The 24925-nt window shown below is 38.4% G+C and overlaps 1 protein-coding gene across 4 annotated transcripts in view; it reads left to right on the top strand.

The window, feature by feature from the left end:
* The window catches only part of abcc8 (ATP-binding cassette, sub-family C (CFTR/MRP), member 8), an 84142-nt gene that overhangs the window by 55767 nt on the left and 3450 nt on the right, over positions 1-24925 (top strand). For 2 of the 4 annotated variants that reach the window (XM_051952806.1, XM_051952808.1), the window contains exons 23-36: positions 2985-3122; positions 4827-4952; positions 5156-5252; positions 7482-7732; positions 12017-12183; positions 13352-13579; positions 14274-14366; positions 16622-16724; positions 17096-17209; positions 18012-18132; positions 18564-18694; positions 18790-18868; positions 20139-20247; positions 21294-21397. In XM_051952806.1, the coding sequence (XP_051808766.1) occupies positions 2985-3122; positions 4827-4952; positions 5156-5252; positions 7482-7732; positions 12017-12183; positions 13352-13579; positions 14274-14366; positions 16622-16724; positions 17096-17209; positions 18012-18132; positions 18564-18694; positions 18790-18868; positions 20139-20247; positions 21294-21397 (1861 nt within the window). Of the gene's footprint in view, positions 1-2984; positions 3123-4826; positions 4953-5155; positions 5256-6710; positions 6777-7481; positions 7733-12016; positions 12184-13351; positions 13580-14273; positions 14367-16621; positions 16725-17095; positions 17210-18011; positions 18151-18563; positions 18695-18789; positions 18869-20138; positions 20248-21293; positions 21398-24925 lie in introns of all 4 variants that reach the window. The other 2 variants (XM_051952805.1, XM_051952807.1) reach the window with 2 other exon arrangements.

Raw genomic sequence — 24925 nt, 5'->3', positions numbered from 1 at the left:
CTTCTTGGCGAATCTTTTGTCTCTTTTGTTTCGTGTTGTTTGTCAAAGATTTTTTGTTTACCTGCCCCACTATGTTTTTGAGCTTTTACCTGAAGACTCGTACACACGTGGACAAAATTGTTGGTACCCCTCAGTTAAAGAAGGAAAAACCCACAATTCTCACTGAAATCACTTGAAACTCACAAAAGTAACAATAAATAAAAATTTATTGAAAATTAAATAATCAAAAACAGCCATTACTTTTGAATTGTTGATTAACATAATTATTTTAAAAAACAAACTAATGAAACAGGCCTGGACAAAAATGATGGTACCTCTATAAAAGATTGAAAACTATTTGACCAGAGTGACATGATTAACTCAGGTGTGTCATTTAATTGACATCACAGGTGTTTCCAAACTCATAATCAGTCAGTCTGCCTATTTAAAGGGAGACAAGTAGTCACCCTGCTGTTTGGTGAAAAGGTGTGTACCACACTGAACATGGACAACAGAAAGCGAAGGAGAGAATTGTCCCAGGACATCCGAAAAAAAATTACAGACAAACATCTTAAAGGTAAAGGCTATAAGACCATCTCTAAACAGCTTGAAGTTCCTGTGACAACAGTGGCTCATATTATTCAGAAGTTCAAGACCCACGGGACAGTAGCCAACCTCCCTGGACGTGGCCGCAAGAGGAAAATTGATGACAAATTGAAGAGACGGATCGTTGGAATTGTATCCAAAGAGCCCAGAGCAACCTCCAAAGAAATTAAAGGTGAACTCCAAGGCCAAGGTACATCAGTGTCAGATCGCACCATTCGTCGTTGTTTGAGCCAAAGTGGACTTCATGGGAGACGACCAAGGAGGACACCACTGCTGAAAAAACTCATAAAAAAGCCAGACTGGAATTTGCAAAAATGCATGTTGACAAGCCACAAAGCTTCTGGGAGAATGTCCTTTGGACAGATGAGACCAAACTGGAGCTTTTTGGTAAGGCACATCAACTCTATGTTCATAGACTCAAAAACCAAGCATACGAAGAAAAGAACACTGTCCCTACGGTGAAACATGGAGGAGGCTCAGTAATGTTTTGGGGCTGCTTTGCTGCATCTGGCACAGGGTGTCTTGAAAGTTTGCAAGGTACGATGAAATCTGAAGACTATCAAGGCATTCTGGAGAGAAATGTGCTGCCTAGTGTCAGAAAGCTTGGTCTCAGTCGCAGGTCATGGGTCTTCCAACAGGACAACCATCCAAAACACACAGCCAAAAACACCCAAGAATGGCTGAGAGAAAAGCGTTGGACTATTCTAAAGTGGCCTTCTATGAGCCCAGATCTGAATCCCATTGAACATATGTGGAAGGAGCTGAAACATGCCATTTGGAGAAGACACACATCAAACCTGAGACAACTGGAGCTGTTTGCTCATGAGGAGTGGGCCAAAATACCTGTTGACAGCTGCAGAACGCTCATTGACAAATACAGAAATCGTTTAATTGCAGTGATTGCCTCAAAAGGTTGTGCAACAAAATATTAAGTTATGGGTACCATCATTTTTGTCCAGCCCTGTTTCATTAGTTTGTTTTTTTAAATAATTATGTTAATCAACAATTCAAAAGTGATGGCTGATTTTGATTATTTAATTTTCAATAAATTTTTATTTATTGTTACTTTTGTGAGTTTCAAGTGATTTCAGTGAGAATTGTGGGTTTTTCCTTCTTTAACTGAGGGGTACCAACAATTTTGTCCACGTGTGTATGTTTTTCTGTTTCTGAAGCCTTCCTGCTTGACAAAAATGGCAACGAGCTTCAACCCCGGAGTAGAAAATAAACGTTGGCTCCTGATGGATTTTTATTTCTGTACTTCAAAATAATAATAATTTAGTATTCAGCGGTTGTAACCAGGAATGCAACAAACAGTTATCTTCAATGTCAAACATTGAGTTATTTATTTTCTATAGAAAATCAGAGAGTGCAGCCCTCCAACAAGGCCACTGATTTATCTCACGTTTCACTTCCTTCTTGGGCCATGCTCTATCTCTTCACAAAGGTTCAAGACATTTTTCTCAGTAGTTTTTGCATAAACTTGCTGACAACAAGCACACAGACAGATTGTTACGATCCAACTCCTTAGGGATGAAATAAACAGCAAAAAGAAGCTGCCAGATTAATGAACCAAAGCTGATTTTGTTTTTATTAAAAGTATTTATTGAACAAAGATTAAATGAGGACCTGAAGGTGGAGGATTCTACTCAAACCAAAGAAACTGATATCACAAAATGAGTTTTCTGTTTTAATTAAAGCTCCAAAATTAAATCCTGCTCAGTCTTGCCAGCATTCTCAAAAGATACAAATGTGAGTAATGTCTAACTGTCTGGTGTCTGATACCTCCAACTACAACACAATTTAGCACAGCACCAAGAGACACAAGCTGTTTACCTCACCACTGAATGACAGGTTGACAAAGCTTTTAAACACAGGTAGCAAAGACTGGCATTAATCTGCAGCAGGGACACGCACACAAAACTCAAAATACTAAGCCCAAAGATATGGAGAAGACGCAAAACAAACAAACAGCCTCTTTTCCGCCTTTGACTGACAGACTAAAGGCTTAAACATGGACTTTTCCTGCATATGTGACAAAGAAAAACATTAAATCATCGCATTTTAAAAGCAGGAACAAGAAAATATCTGTCAGTTTTTATCCGTAATAAATGAATTTTCTGTCACTAACTAATGAATATGACCGATCCTTGCAGCTCAGATCTAATCAAAGCACAACCTGACAGTTCCAGTGAGGCGGGGAGCTGAGTTTTCTAACTGGAAGTTTCTTAATAAATAACAACTACTGATGTTTTCTATCCTATTTTGGAATGAATATTTAATATTGTCGCTCAGATTTGAACCAGATTTTCAGGAGCTTCACGCTTGCTGATTCTTTCATGCTGTTTTTTTCTTCTTCTTCCCGTCTCTGTAAATCTTAATGCCTGCTTATGTATTTTTAGGACGACCCGTTTTCTGCCTTGGACATCCACCTGAGCGACCATCTGATGCAGGATGGCATCCTGAAGCTGCTGAGGGAAGAGAAGAGGACGGTGGTGCTGGTCACACACAAGCTGCAGTATTTACCACATGCAGACTGGGTAAGACCAGCGTGTTTAGTTTAAAGAGAGATTGGCTCTTATTATGTCTGCCTGCTGGATAAACTGTACACTACAAAAACTCAAAATCTTACAAAGTCTATTTGTCTTATTTTTAGTCTAAATGTCTCATCCCACTCGATTTAAGATAAATTCACTTAAATGACATTTCATTAAGATGGAGGAACTTGTTTTAAGACAATGCATCTTAAATATCTTAAGTCAAACAATCTTGAAATTATCTTGTTTTGAGTTAAATTTTACAAGAAAACTCTAAATAAGTTTAACCCTCCTGTCGTCCTGCAGGTCAAATTAACCCGTTTTAAAGCTTGAAATTGTGGGGAAAAAAATTTCTCAGTGAAAACGTCTGATGTCCACATTTTCAACATTTTTGGGAATTCTTTGAACATTTTTTAGTGGAAAAAAGAAATGTTAAACATATTTCTTTCGAAATAATAATCACATAAAAATCAACCAAAATTCGCTGGATTTTGGTTGATTTTTATGTGAATTTTGTTAAAGAAAATATTAGAAGTTTTACTGATATATATGTGATCTGTGAGGGATTGTCCATCTTCCCTCACTGATCAGGTGTGATTGGCTGGGTTACTCCATGGAGGCATGCCCATGTGAGTGCAGTCCAGGTGCTGTTCATCTCCCCTGATTGGACTGAGCCAAGTGGCCTCATGGGAGGGGAGGTTGGGCTGGGGAAAATGTATTGTAGTGGGTAATTAATGTAACTTAAAGGGGTAGTTTTTAGTGTACATATGAGTTTGGAAACTGTAATGTGTTTTGTTAATAATAAATAGGCATATTTTGTATATAAATTGTAATATATTGTAAGTAATTCTGCTGCACTGCTCCTTGAATTCTACCTGTCAATGGGGCATAGTGGTTTAAGCTCACCTATATATTGGGCAAGTAAGAGCCTCTTTTACCACCTGAATCTTACATTGATCACTCTAAATATTTCTAGATTTTTTGGAAGATTTTTACTCTTTTTTTTTACGAAAATATTTACAAGAATTTTCTTGTCAAATTTGGGGGATTTTTTAAAAAAAATAAAACTTTTAAGGAATTATTGAAATTTTCTTCCTGAAGTTTTTGCAATTTTTCAGAAATTTAAAAAAAAATCGCTAATTTTTTAGAGTTTTTTCAGACAAGGAAATAATATTTTTTGGTGCCCATAAATGAAGACAACAGGAGGGTTAAAACATCTTAAATGAGGAGGTTACATGACAGCAAAAATCTATTTTTGAGGGAAAAGCTGCTTTTTTTTTTAAGCGTATCTGACTTATTTTAAGACACCTAAGCTTTACAATCCTGATAAAATGTAGCTTGAAATAAGTTTTCCCTGCTATTTTTTAGATCTCAATAGTCTAAATATCACATCTTATTTCAAGAAATCTGACCAAGCCATTTTTCACTTGTTCTATTAGCAGATTTTTTCACTTATTTCAAGGTGAAAGTTCCTTGAAATAAGTTTTTTTTCTTGTTTTGAGAGGGGCATTGTTTCCATTGTAGAGTTACAATCACAGCAAATGAGCAGATTCATGATAAATTATTCATGACAAAGGCATTTTATTGTCTTATTTGTGATTCAGACGGTTTATCTCAGAAAGATCCCTAAGCACATAAGAATCGATCTTCAGTCTCAGTTAATTAAAGACTGTTTTTCTTCTCTCTGTTTCTGTGTTTTATTATCAGATTATTGCCATGAAAGATGGAACCATCCAGACTGAAGGGACTCTGAAGGACATCCAGAACTCTGAGCCTGACCTCTTTGAGCAGTGGAAAACCCTGATGCACAGACAGGACCAGGAGTTTGAAACGGTGATTACTGACCACTTAAACAAACCTTTAATGAGTCTTTAATGGCTTTTAATCAATGTTTAATAATCATTAATTTGAGAAGTTCTTTTTTTTCTGACAGCGCAGCGCTGGTTGGAATGAAAGCCTGATTACCTGGGTGCTTGTTGAATAAATTGCTGTGCTTCAAGGGATAAATCCATCATTTATTATCATCTGTCCTTCAGGAGACGGTGGCAGAGAGCATGACGGATCTGGAGAGGAAGAACCTGCGGAGGGCCATGTACTCCAGAGAGGCTGCGAGGACCGAAGAGGACGAGGAAGGTGAGAGGACAATGTAACCATGACGACAGTAAACAACAGCAGGACTAAATGTTCGGATGACCGCAGTCGCTGCTTCTCTGATTTCAGCCTGATTTAAATGTGTATGTTGGCTGCTAATGATAAATGCAGGATCTCACTTCCCTTCTGCTGTCGTGTCTGTTCGCTGAGGAGCAGCACCTGTTGCATTAAAGACTAAGCTTATCCCGCTTGTTTTTAATGTCGCCACCTTCAGTGATGTCTGCAGTGATTTGAATGAAAATCTGGTGTATTTTATTCCCTCCTGCAAACATTTTGTTCAAACATTTGGGCTTCTTCATCTCAGATCATCAGGGCCTTTCTGCTCGACCAGCTCTGATCTGCATGAAACATTTTAGTCATGAACTCTGGATATTTAAAATGGCATCTGTGAAATATTAGCTTCATATACCAAATGCTTAAAATGTTTTTTTTTTAAAACTGCCCATCGACCGACTATGTCTGATTTACAATATCTCAGAAATTATTAAAGATAAGAGTCTGAAACTTCTACTGTTATTTCTCATTATGTTACTGATTTATAGTCTGCAACACTGGACATCCAATATTCTCTGTTTACAGGAGTGTTAAATATGAAGAAATTTTAAAGCTGTCATTAAAAGTCACGATAGTAACATAATAGTCTTTTCTCTCCTAGTAATGCAGATTCAGAATCAGTCACATGATGAGAAACAACAGTGGAAATCACAGGTTTTTATCTTCATTACTTTCTGAGATACTCTCATTAAAGCACAGCCTCAAATTTTAATGTGTGAAAAAAATGTGCTGAGAGTTGGTCAAAGTGCTTTAAAAAATGTCTAGGGAAGTACTTAATATATCAAGCGAAGATTTTATAAACATCTTTATAAATGCGTGTATTTTAGTCCATTTAAAAAATCTGTCAAATCAGGAGATGGTCGAGCAGAAATTGCGCTAAAAATCTGACGATTTCAGATGGAATGACGCTTTCTTCTTCTTTTTCATCTACTACTACTTCTTTTTCTTCTACTACTACTTCTTATAGTAGCTGTATTAAAACAACTTCTTCTTCTACTACTTCTACTCTTCTTCTTCTACTGCTGCTTCTACCCCTTCTTCTTCTTATACTAACCATACTATTACTACTTCTTTTTTCTTCTTCTACCACTACTACTCTACTTCTTCTCCTTCTTTTACTACTACTACTAATACAGCATTAGTAGTAGCAGTAGTAGAACAAAAAGGTAGTATTAGCAATACTACATTTTTCCTTTTACTGTTACTACTTCCTTTTCTACTACCACTACTACTTTTTCTTCTTACTCTACTTCTTCTCCTGCTGTGGCTGAACACTGAATCTGACTCTTTCTGTGTGTTTCTCTGCTGTTGACTGTAATGGAAGCTGCTAAGGTGCAGTGGCTGTACTCTTTATCTGTGTTCTGTGCTGTCTCCCGTGTGCTGGTGGCACCCCGGGGTGGACTTGTGCGATGGCCTCAGCACCCGGTGCTGCCTTCGTGTTCGATCGAGCAGGTGTGGCCAGAAAGCATGGTTTGAAAGCAACGAAACAAAAGCAGAAAACATGGAGTTTGTGGCATTGTGAGATGCTGCCAGTAGACTGCAAAGCTTCCCATCATCCATTTAGATTTTTCGGATGAATGCATGACCGTAGATGACGGTAGCAGTAGTCGGTTTTAGCCCTTTCCCTTCCTCTTCCTCCTGCTTCCTCTCTGCCTCCAGCATGTCTGACCCTCCCAGACGCCCACATGCAGAATCATGCTCCGAAGCCTGCTGCATGATGCCATGTGTTATATTTACATCAGGGGTGAGGAGAAGGCCGGAGGTGGTTTAGAGTAGCTCCTCACCCCGAGTCAGTGTGTCATGACTGCTCCACTTCCCCCCCAAAAACACAGCGTTCATCGGAATGAGCTTGGTGTTGAAAAGTCGTAGCCTGTAGCGAACTTTCTCTGTGGTTTCTCCTCTCCTTTGGACCTCGTTTTTCTCTTCTCTCCTTTCCTGTGCGAGCAGCGGTTCATCAGAGAAACAGAGGAGGGAAAAAAATCTGAGAAATATGTCAGAAAAGGAAAGGGATAATGAAATATCGAAACGTCAGTGGGTGACAGCAGAGGAGAGCTAAAAACAGAAATAAAATATATAAATAAGGCAGGGAAAAATGTGTAGGAGTGAAGGAAAAACTTAAACCTCACACCTGACTTGTTGACTCGTCTCCATCTCCAGAGGAATCTGTGGAGAGCGACGACGACGACGACAGCCTGTCTCAGGTGATGCGTCAGCGAGCCACCATCCCCTGGCGCTCCTGTGGAACCTACCTGTCCTCAGCCGGCTTCCTCCTGCTCGGCCTGCTGCTCCTGTCGCAGCTCCTCAAACACACCCTCATGGTCGCCATCGACTACTGGCTGGCTCACTGGACGTCTCACGTCATCACGGCCAAGTTAGAAGCCACGGCGCACAACTGCACCATCGTTCAGGTGAGAGGCCGAATGCTTTGGGTTTTGACTGAGATGATTTGTTGCTTAGCGTCGGTTTCCTTGCAGCTAGAACAGGGGTGTCAAACTCAATTTGGTCCAGGGGCCGCATACGGCGAACTCGAGACAGAATAGGCAGTTTTTCGCTCACCATTCACAGTCGAAGCTTCTGGTGTGCCCTCTGACATGCCCCTGAAATAATAGATTTTCAGTGTGACGTAGGACTGAAGGACAGATTTGCCTCTGTGGGCTTGGAGACATTTGATCAGCATCTCCTCCCAGGCTACCCTAAATTAACAGCACTGGCTGCAGAAATGTTGTACACGTTTGGGACGACCTATCTTTGTGAGCAAGTTTTCTCAGTAATGAACATTAATAAAGCAAAACTGTGCACAAAGCTCACACATAAGAACTTAACTGACATGCTGAAGTTGGCTGCTGCTCAGGACATGATGCCTGATTCTGATGTCCTGAGTCATAGTGTCGTTGAAATTGCACTTACTTTAATCTCTGGTTGTTTCTAATATAATTTTGAAAAGGACAGTTCATTACATGTAAAGATTTTTCTCATATATTTGTTCTCCTTTGCACTAAAACGTTGGAAAAACTTAGACTTATTGTTACTACTTGGTAATTATGCTATAAGTTTACTGGTCCGGCCCCTTTGAGATCAAATTAGGCCGTATGCAGCCCCTGGACCAAAATGAGTTTGACACCCCTGTGTTAGACATTGGCTAAATTTGTGTGTTTTGACTTCAACAGTGTTTTCAAATGACACAATTTGAGAACACAACGAGCGTTCTGGTATCTTTTTTTCAATGGGATCATGACTTACAAATGTTTGAAAACATTTTGGTGCGTAATAATAATCTGAAAATGGACTGTTGCGCAGACAAAACAGGCAGATAAATGATTGATGACGATGCACTGGGCTTCTGGAAATTCTAAGATTCTTTTTTCTTTTTTTCCCCACTATTTTCTGACATTTTATGCATCAAACAGATACACTGAGAACATAATCAATAATGAAAAATGGAAAACCTCAGGTACAGAGGAGTAGAAAACAGTGTGAAACTACATAACAGCATTCTCAGTGATTCTCCAGCGACTCTCAGTTGATTGGAGTTGACCTAAAACACAAACTCAGACGCTGCCAAGTTCAGATGGAGCGTCACTAATGCACCCTGAAGCAGCAGCAGCAGCAGCAGCTCGGCTCATCTGCATATAAAAGCAGCAGGAAATGAGTCAAAATGGAAAAGCATGTTTATGAAAGAAGTGTGAGGATTGACGGTGCAGAGGTTTAATTCTTGTAGCTGCATGGCTGAGTTTGATCTCAGCGAGGAGTTTATCTATCATAGAAACAAATTCTGACTCCTTAAAGTCATGACCTGAAGTCCTGTTTACAATACAGAGCTGTAGAAAGGAGTTACCACCTGTGTCACATTTCCTCAACCTTTACTCAGCTTGACTTTTCCCGTGTCCTCTTGCCCATTATAGGCTCTAACATTCGCACTCACAAATACACGGAAAACACATTCGGAGAGAGCAGAGGACTCTAAATAAAGCGAGGAAGGTTAAGCGGCTTCGTGAAGCCAGCTGTTAGCAGGTTCTCATGTTCCAGGACCAGTAAAGCAACACTGTTATCAATAGTTCTGTGTGTCTTTGTCTCGTGTGTCCTCTGAACTGAAAGGCCGGGTCACATTTTTCACACTCGTACGACGGCTAAAGACGGACTCAAAGCGTTGTTTAATGCCACCAAAGCGGTCGTCTTTCTCTCTCTCCTCACACACAAACACAATCTGAAAACACGAGCTCAGAGCAGATAGATTGAATGCTGAACACGTCTTCCTTGGCCGAGCCTCAGCGTCTCTCTGCCAGGCTTTATCTAATCTACGCTGTGCTGCAGTCTAATCCATGTGGGGACACTCGGAAGTCCTGTCCCGCTGTCAAACACCCACTCTTCACATAACTAGCACGATGCTGTCTGAAAGAAAGAGCTGGCAGAGGTCTTCAAAGTGCACGTTCGCTTCACTGTACAGACGCTGATATTGGACGGATAACTTTAGCTCTGGAATCTGAAAATAAAGAAGCAATAAAAGGATTACACAAGTGGAAATTCTTGACATTTAAACTGAGGATTAGTGTGTGATGATGATTTTATTTGCATTACTGAAGCCTGAGATTCTGACATTTGCTCCATTTTATTCAGCGTTTGCTCGATTAACAGAAAAATAGATAAGCATCAGGTGACATCAGTGACTGACATTTATCTGCTAGTCGACTCTTAGTCTGTTTACATAAAGACTTGGGAAAATGTAGGACTTGAAGCAGGTGCCGGTTCAAATGTGGCTCACGGCTGCAGCTTTGTTTGCATCCAGACGACTGATTGTGTGGCTCAGAGCACGTCGTTCTCTAAGCACAGAGTTTAAACTAATGAAGCATGTCCCGCTCTCATTAGCTTTAACTGTTTCATTCATGCTTCACAATCACTGATTAATGTAGCTGCTTGTTTTCATGCAACACAACAAGAAGACATGGTAGTTCTCAGTGTTATTTTGCTCATGTCATCAACTAATGTAAAGTAGTTTTTATGGGAGGAAGTGAAAGGCACATATTCTTTCTAAAGAAAAGCAAATTACACCTTTTATCAGCGCTAAAAATTGAGATATTTTAGACTGTCTCATCTAACAGCGGGAATTGTAGGTTTTTATCCTCCTTGAGATATTCTCATTCAAGCACAGCTCAAATTTTAATGTGTGAAAATGTGCTACCGCTACTACTATTACTACTTCTTTTTCTTCTTCTCCTTTTACTACTTCTACTCTATTTCTTCTTCTTTTAAATTGTCAGAGTTTCAGAGTTTTAGTTCAGTTTCATCAGGAAATGAACGAAATCTGACGTTAAAATTGTGATATTTTAACAGAACCAGATTTTTCTGCATGTCTCACTGTAAAAAAATGTTTAAAAATTCTGCCGTCTTTGGTGCAACTGAGAATCCGCGGTTGACTTAGCTGTGACCAACAGTCATGTGACAAAATAATTCAGAGAGTTTTCAGGTGAACTGCAGGCGGTGTTTACACAGAGCAGAGACAAGATGACAAGAAAGCCCGACAGGACAACTAAATGATTACTTAGTCAATAGAATATATGCATCATGGTTGAAAAACAGCAAACAGTTGTTGGAGGACACGTTCAGTAAGGTGAAATATCTTTGCAGAGTTGACGAAAAAATACCAGAGGCTGCAAAAATATAAATAGATTTTGTTAAATAGACTATCTATGGTATGTGGAAGCTCTATTTTTTCAAAATATAACACCTGAAGGTACTTGTGAAGCAACATGCAAATATTAATTCAAGTTTTTTTTTTGTAATTTTTGCAATAAAGCATCATGTTAGGATTTATAGCATCATAACTTTCTCTCTACATCTATTTGTGGTTGTTCTGATTCCATAGAAGTTCAGGAATTTATGCTGCAGTTAAAAATGAACCCACAGAGAATAAAAGCAAAAATAACTCTCAGAAACTACTTAGGGTTACTTTATAGAGGTTTATCTACCAGCCAAATACTTGTTGCTGCTTCTTTTGGTTTGAAAACTCCTTTACAGCCCAGATTTTCCTTCTAATCTGACTACATAACCATTTTTCACAAAGGGCCTTTAACTAAAATGAAATAAAGACCATCAGTTAGTGATTTCAGGCTTCAGTCCTGCTTATTTACTATTTTGGATTATTTTTTATAAGAAACTTCAGTAAATGAAGCACCAGAACCTGGTGTCAGAAGTTTATTTTTAGATGATGTGAGAAGTTTTATATGTAACTTATAATTGCTAGTTCAATAATTCAATTTGACGAATAGATTCCTGATTACTTTCTAACGACGAATCCAACTTCAATTTTGAATTTCTTTAAAGTGGTGCATTTTGAATTTGTGTTTTAAGAAAGTAAAGACATGAAACATTTCCTGCTGCACCGAATGACATCACTGAATCCTATTCAGAGAAAATGCTTGAGAAGATTGAAAAGTTTGAGCTTTAATCAGCTGAAATGTGGAGCGGAGAAGATGATTGGTTGAAAAGAACATGTAGAGGAGCTTCTTTTTTGTGTTTGTTCAAAAGTTTCCAGATCACCACCTGTTTCTTGTCACATGAGACGGCTAATTTTTAACCAGCTCCTGAGTTTAATTACGCTTATAATTACAGAAGAAGCACAGTGAGTGGCAGGGACGCCTCCAAACACCCACAGAGCTGCAGCGATGTCTTTAATAAAGCGACTCTTTTCTTTCCAGGACTGCGGCTTCAGTCACTCCTGGTATCTGTCGGTGTTCAGCGTCCTGTGCTGCCTCGGCATCATCCTCTGTCTGGCCACGTCTGTAGCCGTGGAGTGGACCGGCCTCAAAGTGGCCAAAGAGCTGCACCAGAACCTGCTCAACAAGATCATCCTGGCCCCCATGAGGTACGAGCAGCGTTGTGTCTGCAGCTCTGCCTCATGATGTGTGAAAACCGGCAAGGAGGGAGAGGAGTGTGTTTGCTTATAGTGTGTGTTCGCTAAAACAGATCATTTATAAGAGGAAACGCGGTTAAAGCACCTTGTTTTCACCTCATTACTCAGAGCACCATCTGGCTTCCTCACACAAAACCCGGTGGGCTTCGCTTACCTGAACACATGCATTTACATGAACTGTGCATACAGTCACATGTGCAGCTGAATAAACAGACCAGTTTCACATGACAGAGTTTAAAAGTGAACCAGCAGATTTCACTGTATGTTTAAGCAGATTTATGTCAACTAATTACATAGACCTCTTAATATATGATACAAAATGTACATATTCTGTGAAGATTCATTGATTAAACTGGAATTTAGAGTAAATAGTTTTTGTAACATCAAAGAAAAAGTAAAAAATTAAAAATAAAGTTAACCACTAAAGTAACAATTTGTGTCAGTTGTTATTACATAAATCTTTAAAATATCCTTAAACAATATAAAGTATTCCTTTTTTCTGCAAAGAATCCAGTAAAGTAACAGAGATTTTAAATGAAATGAATAATGACTGTAAGCTGGAAATGGTGGTGTAGATTGTTATTGTAACATCAAAAAAGAGCGTTAAAAGCCCTAAATTAACCACTAAAATAAAGAGTTTATGTGGTATTATTGCATAAATCTTTAAAATATTTGTGCACACTATTAAAACTTGAAATATTTTGAAAAGAATATGATCTAGTAATTCAATACAGTATAAATTAAGTCATTAATTACATTTAATTAGAATTCTGGAAATTAATTGTCACTGTAAGATAGAAGAAGAAGCTTTAAAAACTGAAAATAAACCAGTAAAGTAAAGATTTATGCCATCTATTACTGTCTAAATCTCTGAAATATACTTATACACGCTAGAAATTGCAAATATTCTTTGAAGAATATGATCTTGTAGGACAATACAGATGCTAAATGAAATTTTTATTTAGATTAATGTAAATTGTTTTTCTAATCTTAAATCAAAAGCCTTAAAATCTAAAAATAACCACTAAAGAAAAAACTTTAATAATAAAATTACATTACGATATCCACCGCTCACATTTTGTGCACTTTTCTGTGTAGTAACTGAACGTTTTCCCTGCAGGCTCTTTGAGACCACTCCACTCGGCAGCATCCTCAACCGCTTCTCCACCGACACCAACACCATCGACCAGCACATCCCCACCACCCTGGAGTGTCTCTCCCGCTCCACCCTGCTCTGTGTCTCTGCCCTGGGCGTCATCTCCTACGTGACTCCTGTGTTCCTGTTCGCCCTGCTGCCGCTGGCCGTCACCTGCTACTTCATCCAGAAATATTTCCGAGTGGCCTCCAGGTGAGACGCAGATGTTAATTAAACGTATGTATGGCTGACTGGAAGGTGACATAAGAATGAGGTCATACAGCCAGTTATTTCACACTTCTGGAGCTGAGAATAAAATGGTTAGATGAAGAAATTCTATTTGGTAGGAGGAAAAACTGTTTGAATCTAGCCAATAACAACAACTATAACAACATCAGTTCCACAATAATAACATCAAGAACATCAGCAACAACAATAACAATGACAACAAAAACAACTGCAATACAATATCAACTATAACATCAATAACAACTACAATAACAACAACAATAACCGCAACATCAATAGCAACTACAACATCAACAATAACAATTACAATAACAACTAAAATAACAACACCAACAATAACAATTATAACAACATCAACAATAACACTGACAATAACTATAACAATATCAACAACAACAACATCAATAATAACAGCAATAGCAGCATTAATAGCAACAATAACAGCGACAATAATAATAGCAACAATTAAACCTATAATAACAACGGCTCTATAAAGGGAGCCACACGTGTTCTCACACCCAGTTAATATTTGCTTTTATCTATTGTTGGGTCTCAGTCTCATCGTGTGTTTTCATGTTTTGACGTCTTTGTTCTTCCACTTTCTGACTGATATGATCTAAACTCTGCTTCAGCTGATATTTCCTCCTCTTCTGGTCAGGGACCTGCAGCAGTTGGAGGACAGCACCCAACTCCCGTTACTCTCCCATTTCTCTGAGACAGTGGAAGGTCTCACCACAATAAGAGCCCTCAGGTAAGAACGGCCTGTTTCCAGGTTCTTTACACCCTCACAGCAGAAACAATAGTAGAATCTACTGTAGCAGTAGAACATCGTTCAGCAGGGATTTTAAGATGTTAGAAGTTTGCTTTTATGATAAACACATTGAATAACGGTGTCATCTTACCAGTGATTCTGAGTTGTGCTCTTTTTGGATTTGTCTGGGAGAAATGCACCATTCAGGGAGAGAGTAACAAAGAAACAGGACTCTGTTGCATTATGGGAAGTGTAGGAAGCAGGATTTTTGCTGTTAAGATGTGGATTCGTTTGATTCTGTCACACCAGTTCTTTATGTTCTTCAATCTTTTAGAGCAGCAGTCATATATAGTATAAAATAGAAATGAATTATCCTCCTGTGCAACATCACTTTGCTCTTGTGTATTATGAAAAACTAAACAGTTTAGATGAACTATATTAAAAATGAAAGGTTCACAGTAGGAACGCAATGCAACAAAAGTCCACTTACCTTTCATTAATGACATTCAGATTGATTTTTTTTCTCTACTTCATATGTCAACCTTTATTTAGAAGCTTTTTCTTCAGTTGTTCTTTGCTGGAGGGGTTGTGTTGCTCGAGTTTCTTCTTTAATATACCCTGAAGGTGTTTTATTGGATTGGAATCAGGCCACCCACCTGCCCAGGTCAGGGTTTTTATTACTAACTTGTGTGCTTAGGATCATAATGCTGGATTATTCCTCTCCTGCTGACTCTTTGCAGACTGACGGTCATCGTGTCAATGAGTATTTTTATAAAGCCACAGGCATTTATGGCATCGTCTAAAAATGTCATTGGAGACCCCTCTGCAATGTCTGCAGCACCTGACTGTCTATTTTTCAGAGCTGATGCACAGTGTGTGGCGTCATTTCAGCAGGATGACCACTGCTGCTCTGATTAGTGCTCCTATGGTTTATTCTGTACCTCCTCGTTACTGTTACAACTGTGTTTTTGTTGATTTCTCACATTCCTATATCTTTTTCTATCTTTATAAAGGGTCACAATCAGATTTTCTCAGTTCTTCTGGCAGTTCTTGTCCATGTGGAGCCATGATGCAGACATAAATCCAACACTGAGACAATCCCGGTGTTCAAAGGTCATTGGACAACGATGTTCGTGCAGTTAGACTAACCGGAAATTATCTTAATTTTTCTGATTTGGAGCCTGTAGGTTCAATAAAAACTTTCTAAGGAAATAGTTTTTGATTTTTGTCAACATAGAAGTTGAAATTCGTGAGAGGTGAAGTAGTTTAGAATCATTTGGCATATAAGTGATGCTGCACAGGGGGTGGAGTCACTTCTGATGTTTTCTGCATGTGTGTTTCATGCATATTCATGTGTGTGTTTGTTTGTGTGTGTGTGCACGCTGTGGTTCAAAGTAAATGCTTACATCTGTTCCTGGAGGAGGGTGACCTGGGGAGTGATTTTTCTGTTGCTGCATTTTGACGTTGGAATGAGTCATTTGTATTGTTCTTTTCTTCTTGCCTTCTTTTCTTTGCATTAGCAAATAGAAAGAAACTCTTACTTGGAATTGATTGTGCGGTCTTGTGATAATGAAAATGAAAAAGGCACACAAAGAGTCACAGAAGTGGCTCTGCGTCTCTCGCCCTTTAATCAGCAGTTATTGCTTTTTGCTGTCTGGCAGTCATCCTCAGCAGGAACCTTCTAACACGTAATTGTGTTTGAGACATTTTTTCTTTGAATTCACAATTTCAGTGAACCTAAAAATGCAAATTGCTCTGAAATATATTTAAAAAAAAGCAGAAACTCAGCTTTGAATTGCAGCAGAGAAAAGGTCCCAATTTGCAAAGCTCTTTGTTGGTGATGTTTTATTGTCCTAAATTACAGCAGTTCATCATCGTCTGTACACAGAAACATAGAGTGAGCAGCATGTTGAGCAGATCAGCCAGAGCTCCATCTGTCTGAAGTTGAGCTTTGGGTCCAGAACATAAAGACAAGTGCATAAAACAGAAGAAAATGCACTTAAACCTGGAGCCGTTTCTTTTCTAGATACAGAACATTATTTGCTTTTGTATCTTATTTGTGGTTTATTGAATTTGCTGTTTTATTATTCTGTGTGCCATTTAAAGGATCAGCCCTAAACTTTCCCCAAGCTGTTTCTTATTTTCTGACACTGAGCCAGAATGAATAATGAGAGCGCTGCAGGCAGGTGGGCAGCTAATATGCATGTGACACAATCTGTGAAATAATATATGAATGAACCTGTTTCTGTTGGCAGGTATGAGCCCAGGTTCAGACAGAGGTTACTGCAGTTCACCGACGCCAACAACATCGCATCCCTCTTCCTGACGGCAGCCAACCGCTGGCTGGAAGTCCGCATGGTAACGATCTGTTCAGCCCTTTAAAATTCTGCTTGCTTCTGCTCCGCGCTTTGTCAGATCGCTGCTTCTCTTTCATGTCCATGTTGCTGGGTAACTGCTCCCTCTGTTGGGACGCTGAAACACTGAATTTTTCATTCTCTTACTAACATGAAACACAGTCTTCATGTCATGTTTTATGCATCCGACTGTAACAATGCAGCTCATTTGATTTCTCGGGTTTCACGGCATCAGACGACCTTCGGACTGTGCGAACGCGTTCATCACTGTCACGTGTGTTTACAATAAACCAGTCTACAGTAATGGATGTCTTTTTATGTCATTTAGCTTCTTGAATTACTCACTGATGTGTTTTCTTCTTGCTGTCTTTGCAGGAGTACGTCGGAGCGTGTGTGGTTTTGGTGGCAGCTGTGGCCTCCATCACCAACTCTCTCTACAACCAGCTGTCCACTGGTCTGGTGGGGCTCGGACTCACGTACGCACTCATGGTGAGAGTGTGTGTGTGTGTGTGTGTTTTATTGCTTTTTAACTGCCCTCTGTATAGGTCTAATGGAACACTGTGCATATTGTACATTACTGCGAAACTGAACAAAGAATTTTTCGATTTGTTTCCAAAACTAGAAGCATCATGAACACAGAATTTTGTTGTGGCCTGAAACATAATCAGTATTTTTTCAATTGTATTCATGATTCAGTATTTAGGAATGTATCTGGTTATTTGAAATCTTGCACATTTTAATTATGCTAAAATGGGGAAAGAATTTGCAATACAAACACTTTTAGTGAAACAGTTGCATCTTCTTCCTTCCTTTTTCAGTTTTAGCAGTAAAAAATACCTTTGTTCATGCAAATATGCAAAAAAAAAAAGGTAAAATCATCTGAAAACCTGTTTAACCACATTTGCTCATTGAAAAAACAAAGCAGATTTCATCCCATTTATTAAAACAACAGATTGTGTCACATGCATATTTTACCGTTTTAGTAAAAGATCATTGACTTCTCTAAAAAAAACTCGTGTGCTGAAGTTCATGTAGCTAGAAATGAAGAATTCAATGCTTCTTTATGGGTTGAGAAAAAGATTTTATGTTAAATGAACCACTTCTATAATGGACTTTCTGAAAAATGTGACTTTATGAGGCTTCACTGAAGATATACGAGTTGTATTTGGGCTAAAACATTCAAAAACACTGAATCTCTTTCCCTCTGTAATGCACCACAGACTGAAATGACTGCTTCTGTCCGCTGACATTTACCCCACTCTGCCCATCTGCTCCTCCCCTCGTGTATCAGGTGTCCAACTACATGAACTGGATGGTGCGGAACCTGGCAGACATGGAAGTACAGCTCGGCTCAGTGAAGAGGATTAACGGCCTGCTCAAAACTGAACCAGAGAATTACGAGGGACTGCTCAGTGAGTGCAGCGACGCAGGCAAATGAAACCCTCTTGTACTAATTCAGCAGAAGAAATCACATCTGGCTTCTTCTCTGAGAAGTTTTTGTGATTTCTTCCTCACTTTGGGGTGAAGTTTAGTCGACATTTAGTCCACATTCATCAACTTAAGTAGCCTGTCATAATATTCACTAGAAATGTATCCTCAGCTTCTCTCCTACTACTCTTACTAGCTAATGCCTTTACATCCTGTAATAATCCATCTGCCAGGCATGATTACTTTAAACTAGAGGCAATTTTAGAGAGTAAAATTAGAAAGTCAAATCAAAGTTTTGCAGCTGCATCTGCATCTGTGCAGTAGAAACAGCTTCAGTGGGTGTTCTTTTTTTTCAAATTTTTGGTTTCTTGAGGTGTGAAATCTAAATTCCTGTGATGTTTCCTCGTCTTCCCAGCTGTGTCTCAGGTGCCTGACGGTTGGCCTCGGGAAGGAGAGATTAAAATCCAGAATCTCAGTGTTCGTTACGACACCACGCTGAAGCCTGTCCTCAAAAATGTCAACGCACATGTCAGCCCTGGACAGAAGGTAACCAGAAGATGGTGACAGCAGGAAGAGGCCTGGAAGTATTTTACATAACTGAGGATTGGTGATGATGATGATGAACATTTGTTTGTTCTCAGGTGGGGATCTGTGGCAGGACTGGCAGTGGCAAATCTTCTTTCTCTTTGGCCTTCTTCCGCATGGTGGACATGTTTGAAGGTTAGATATCAGCGCTGAAAGTCCACATAAGCATGCAGCCACAACTGAGACAACGATATCAGGGTAGAATTATTACTTTAACATTCGTAAAAGGTTTTGAAACAGAAGTACACAACAAACCGCACTAAACAACTAGACAAGCCAAATGTGTGCTGTGAAAAATAAAGATTAGCATGAGTGCTGATTGTGATACCAGGGAGAAAAGCTTGTAGCTTATTGTAACCCTAAAGAAAAAAAGGCAGTTTGTCTCATTTCTTTGTTGTTTTGTGTCTCATTTTGTGTCAAAACAAAAAAGAGACAAAAATATTTGATAAAAAAGTTACAAAGCGACAAGAGCAAGACAAAAAATTATACAAATGAAACAAATGAGACAAAATGACAAAAAAAGAAACAAAACGACAAAAAATAATGAAACAACACAAGCGAGACAAAAAAGGACACACAAAAAACCAAATAGAGTGACACAAAATGACAAAAACAACAAAAACACAAGTGAGATCAAAAGGAAAAACAAAATGACAAAAATGAGAATCAAAACTGCAAAAACATGAGACAAACAAAAGTCAGACAAAAATGGCAAAAAACCCAACAAAAATGAGACAAAATGTTACAAAAATAAAAAGCAAAATGACAAAAATGAGACACAAAAATGTCTCATTTTTTGTCTTTTTGTGTCAAAACAAAAATGAGCCAAAAATATTTGATGAAAAGTTTTAAAGCGACAAGAACAAGACATGACACAAATGACACAAGACCAAAAAAACACACAAAATGACAAAAACTATTCACAAAAAAACAAATAAAGCAAAACACAAAGTGACAAACAAGACAAAGGCACAAGCGGGACAAAAAGGAAAGAAAATGACAAAAACATGAGACAAACGACAAAAGTCAGACAAAAAGCAGCAAACACGACAAAATATGACAAAAATGTGACACAAAAGAAGAATGAGCAATCTAGTATTTTACTTAATGATCATAACAACTTTTCATGGTCTAGAAATCATTTTAAATTTATAGTGTTAGTAATTTACAATCTGAGGTTCATGTTTTCTCTGTAGTTTTTGCACTTTACAAAGTCGTCCCGCGGGCCGAATTGGACCCTATGGATGGCCAGTTTTGACCCGTGGGCCGCATGTTTGACAGCCCCGTGTTAGTCCACAATCAACGACCGGCAAATCTAGACAGAAAAGTGCCATGTATTAGCAAGCATCTTGATTGATGAATAAAAAGCTGAAAATCCACTTCTCTCTCTGCTTTGTCCCCACAGGGAGGATCGTGATCGACAACATCGACATCTCCAAGCTGCCTCTGCAGACCCTCAGGTCTCGTCTGTCCATCATCCTCCAGGATCCCATCCTGTTCAGCGGCACCATCCGGTATAATGAGCTCCTCTGTCCACACAGAGACCCATCACAGCCATTTGGATCGGTTGTAATTATAATGATTTTAGTAAAAGAGGAGAAAAACACTCAGTATTCACTCAGAAGAGCAGCTGGCACCCACTTCAAACTCATCGACCTCCAACATGAGGAGAGGTGATTCTAGATAAGAGGACATTCCTCCGAAAACTCCAGTGGAGGAGAGGTTTATTTTTGGACCTCACCATAAAAGCTTTGTCATGCTGGAGTAGAGCAGACGAGGAGGAAGCAAAAGGAACTATCACACTGATGTCACTTAAAAGCACATTTACGTGTAAAGTGTACCGTAAAACGGGGCTATAAGGGACAGCGGGGTAATGAGGGACATTTTTCCGGAAAATGTTTTAAATGTAATTCTGCGGTTTTTACCTAGATTTCTTTAAGAATTCATGGACAATTGATAAAAACAACACAAAACCGCATTCTGCTCAACATAAAAACCGCAGAATTACATTTAAAACATTTTCCAGAAAAATGTCCCTTATTACCCCGCTGTCCCTTATAGCCTCGTTTTACGATATTTAAAGGTTTCTGTTTGACGTCGACGGTGAATAAATATTCATTGCATCATCAACAGGCAGCAAATAAATCATGATGAAACTGGATATGGGCTCTAATGTTAGCTTTCAGACAGAGGGAGGTGTGTATTGACACAAATGTGCAGAAAACACAGACAAAACATCAAACATTCTCTTGGCTCTCAAATGTGAGAATTTGCCGTTTATGGTCACAAGTGAGAACAACCTGATGCAGTATCACTTTAATGTTAAATGATTCATAACTGTACCCCCTTACAGTAACAGGATTGTTTCTCAGTTTAACAGAAAGGTATCTGATTGTATGTAAGATTAAAAACTGACAGTTCACATTTATTAAAAATACAGGCTCCAGAGAAGGAACTAAATGCCACAAAAGTCAGTGGATCAATATATAATTGAAGGACTTTTTGTGTCATAGTTGACATTTTTGTCACATTTTTTTTTATCCTGTGTTTGTGTTTTTAGGTTCAACCTGGACCCGGAGGTGAAAGCGACAGATGAGATGCTGTGGGAAGCGCTGGAGATCGCTCAGCTGAAGCCTGTAGTTAAATCACTTCCTGGAGGCCTCGGTGAGTGTGTGTGCGTCGATACTATCAAATGTGCAAGCACGCGTAGACGGTCGTATTTATTTTGCTGTGTGAACACTGGAAAAAATGCCCCTCTCAAAACAAGAAAAAAAATATTTCAAGGAACTTTGAAATAAGTGAGAAAATCTGCCAATAGAACAAGTGGAAAATGGCTTGATAAGATTTCTTGAAATAACATATGATATTTAGAATATTGAGATCTTAAAATTAGCTGTGAAAACTTATTTTAAGCTCTATTTTACCAGGATTGTCAAGCTTAGGTGTCTTAACCCTCCTGTTCTCTTCGTTTACGGCACCCAAAAATATTTTTCCCTTGTCTGAAATTTTTTTTTAAAAATTCCCTAAATTTATAAAAATTTGCAAAATATTCAGGAATAAAATTTCTTAAAAGTTCCCCTTAAAAGTTTTTGTTGAAAATAAAAATCCCAAATTTGGCAAGAAATAAAAATTAAAAAATAAAAAAATCTAAAAAAAAATGTAAATATTTTTAAAAATGAATACAAATATTCCAAAAAATCCTAAAAATATCTAAAACGATTCCATATATATCAGTAAAAGTTCTAATATTTTCCTTAAGAACATTCGGGGAAAAGAAATCAATCAAAATCCAGCAAAATTCACTAGATTTTGGTTGATTGTTTTCTAAATATTCTTAAAGAAACCTTTTTTTCAAAATATTTTTTTCCACTAAAAAATGTTCACAAATTTCCCCCAAAAAAATCTGAAAATGTGGAAGTTTTCTCTGTGAAAATATATATCTTTTTCCACATTTTTAAACTTTGAAACAGATCATTTTGAACGGCAGGACAACACGAGGGTTAAACTTATTTATTTAACCTTTATTTAACCAGGTAAAAAAAACCATTGAGATCAGTATCTCTTTCACAAGGGTGACCTGGCCAAGAGGTCAGCAACACACGTCATGGTAAATACATATTGCATTTTGCATGTTGTTGTAAAATACAACTCAAAACAAGATAAATTCAAGATTGTTTGACTTAACAACATATTTAAGATGCGTTGTCTTAAAACAAGTCCCTCCATCTTGCCGAAATGTGTCTTGTTTAGTGAATTTACCTTAAATCAAGTGGGATGAGACATTTTGACTAAAAATAAGACAAACAGACTTGGTAAGATTTTGAGTTTTTGTAGTGAAACTGTTCACAGCGACCTGTGTAATAAATGCAGTAGCTGTTGTCAGAGGTCACGTGAACTCTGAGATCGTCACATCTGTCGGCTGCTCCAGTGTCTCAGAACAAAGATCAGGTTACAGGAGCATTCATTTTTAACTCCCTGCTGGCTGCTGCTTCGTGCTTCAGTTTTTATTCTGTGGTTCTGACGGAGGAGATCAGATCAGTCATTAGCAGAGAGCTGAGCTGCATACATGAGGAAAGCTTGGCATGTTCATGTATGTGGCCTCCTGTTTGGCTCCTGCTGGCTCACACTTTATCACTCAGGTCTTTATGTCTCTGGGATCTTTGTCATGAGAAAACAGAGGATCTATTTGCAGCTCTGGTGGAACTACAGGCAGCTGATGTGTTTCTGCTGAGACACTAAAAGCTGCTTTCTCTTGTCCTGTGATCCTGACAGTTGCGTGTCGAGGCGTTCGAGCTGAGCTACTCACAGCTTCAGTCTTTCACTGGAGCCAGATGCTCAATAAGATATCGATGTACAGCCCAGGAGTTAATTACTAATGAAGCTTGTCCTTGAGTTCAGTTGAAGTAAAACACAGCGTCGATGTTGCATCTAAAGCAGGTAGCAGTGGAGTGGAGTGAGCCAGGAAGAGGAAATAAAACCTCAGCATCAACTTATTTAAAGCAAAATGTCCTTAAATGTAGACATTAATAACATTTAATAGTTTAATAGGTTTTCTGTGGGTCAGACAAGGAAGAACCTCAGGTGCTGATGAAATCACAATGTGAGGGAAAACCTCCTTAAACAGCGTTCATGTTTGACAGTTTGGTCAATATTTGTGCAATACTTCTGTCACTGAAATAGGAAATGCTCTTTTAAGATACATTTTATATTTAATTTTTTTGCACAAAGTTACTTTTTTAATGTTGAATACAATCTTTTTTATTTTTTTCCCCTTTTACTCATTGTCATTAGGCCTCTGATTTAGACTTTTCAACACCTTTATGCACGACTTACCCTCAGTTTATAGTGAAATCGGTGACACATGGTAGATCTGCCCAATGAAAAGTGTTCATAAAACAAACACGAATGGTGTAAAGATGAAATGCACTGCAGGTGACAGCATCTGGCTGCTCACTATTGTGGATAATTCTTGCATGTTTGTTGAGTCGTTTGGACTTCCAGCCAAATGTCTGCATTGGATTCACACGTTCATGGCCAGCCTGACTTTTGGTAGTTTGCTAAAATGTATAAATACTGTAATGTGACAAACAGGGAGTTTGTCTCAAGTTTTCATAAATAATGTTGATGCACTGTTTACCAGCAGCATCTGTTGCCATGGTAATGAGTCCCATTTCTCTTTCCTGATCCCATTTCGAGCCTTCAGACACTCAAGCAGTGCTGTAAAATCTGGGAGGGTTTAGTGCTGGAGGCTGGGATTGGTGCAATTTTCTGCAAAAACACTTTTCTGACCTTCACTCAACAACATGACTCAGGAACAGAAGGGGACACAGGGACTGTATTTCTCACCTTGAAGCTTCTGTGCTGCAGTTTGTGAGGCATCCATGTTTGAGAATCTGTAGCTTCACTGCAGCAACGTTCAGACATGAAGCTTTATCTACTGTCACGGCTACGAGGTGGTAGGAATCAGATTTAGTTGGACTCTCAGACAACTTCAACGTACACTTCAAAGACATGTATGTAAACTGCAACTTTATTGGTTAGAGGAGGCAAAGTACAACTGTGAGGCCGTAACTGTAGATTTAGGTTTAAGTGTCATTACTGACTTGCTTTTCGATAAATCTCTATTTGCTGCATGAGATCATGATGTGGCTTCAAGCACAAACTGCTTTATTAACTATAGCTGCCGATCACTGGAGAGTAGTTTGGCATTTTCTAGCATATTTTACGACTTGACCTCATTCATAATACAGAGATGTAAACAGAAAATCCATATTGATCTAGAAGCCAGGACTTAATGGACCTTTCATTTAGCTAAAGTAAGTTAGTTTGAGTTTGTGCTGCCTCTAGAAATGTCTAGAATTTAAAATAAGAACATCTTATTCCCGTGTATGAATAAATAGTAGTAAAAGAACAGTTTTCGAGAGTTGCTAACTGCAATTTTCTGCTGTTATTTTACAGATTTTCCTTTTTTTTTTTTTTTGCTAAATTACTAGTGAAATAACAGGGAAAAAATATAGATTCACAAGTCTGTATCAAAAATCTGTATTTTTTACAAATTTTAATTTATTATTTTACAATGTCCAACTGTAAAATTACAGTATTTAAATCAGGAAAAAAGCACAGATATTTGCCAATATTTGAGAGAAAAATTATGTATATTAGGGATTGGAAAATGGTAAATATTTTTTTTTA

Source organism: Acanthochromis polyacanthus, chromosome 8 (assembly GCF_021347895.1).
Source record: "Acanthochromis polyacanthus isolate Apoly-LR-REF ecotype Palm Island chromosome 8, KAUST_Apoly_ChrSc, whole genome shotgun sequence".
Taxonomy (NCBI): Eukaryota; Metazoa; Chordata; class Actinopteri; family Pomacentridae; genus Acanthochromis; species Acanthochromis polyacanthus.
The sequence above is the reverse complement of the archived record's forward strand: the minus strand, read 5'-3'. Positions and strand labels throughout refer to the sequence as shown.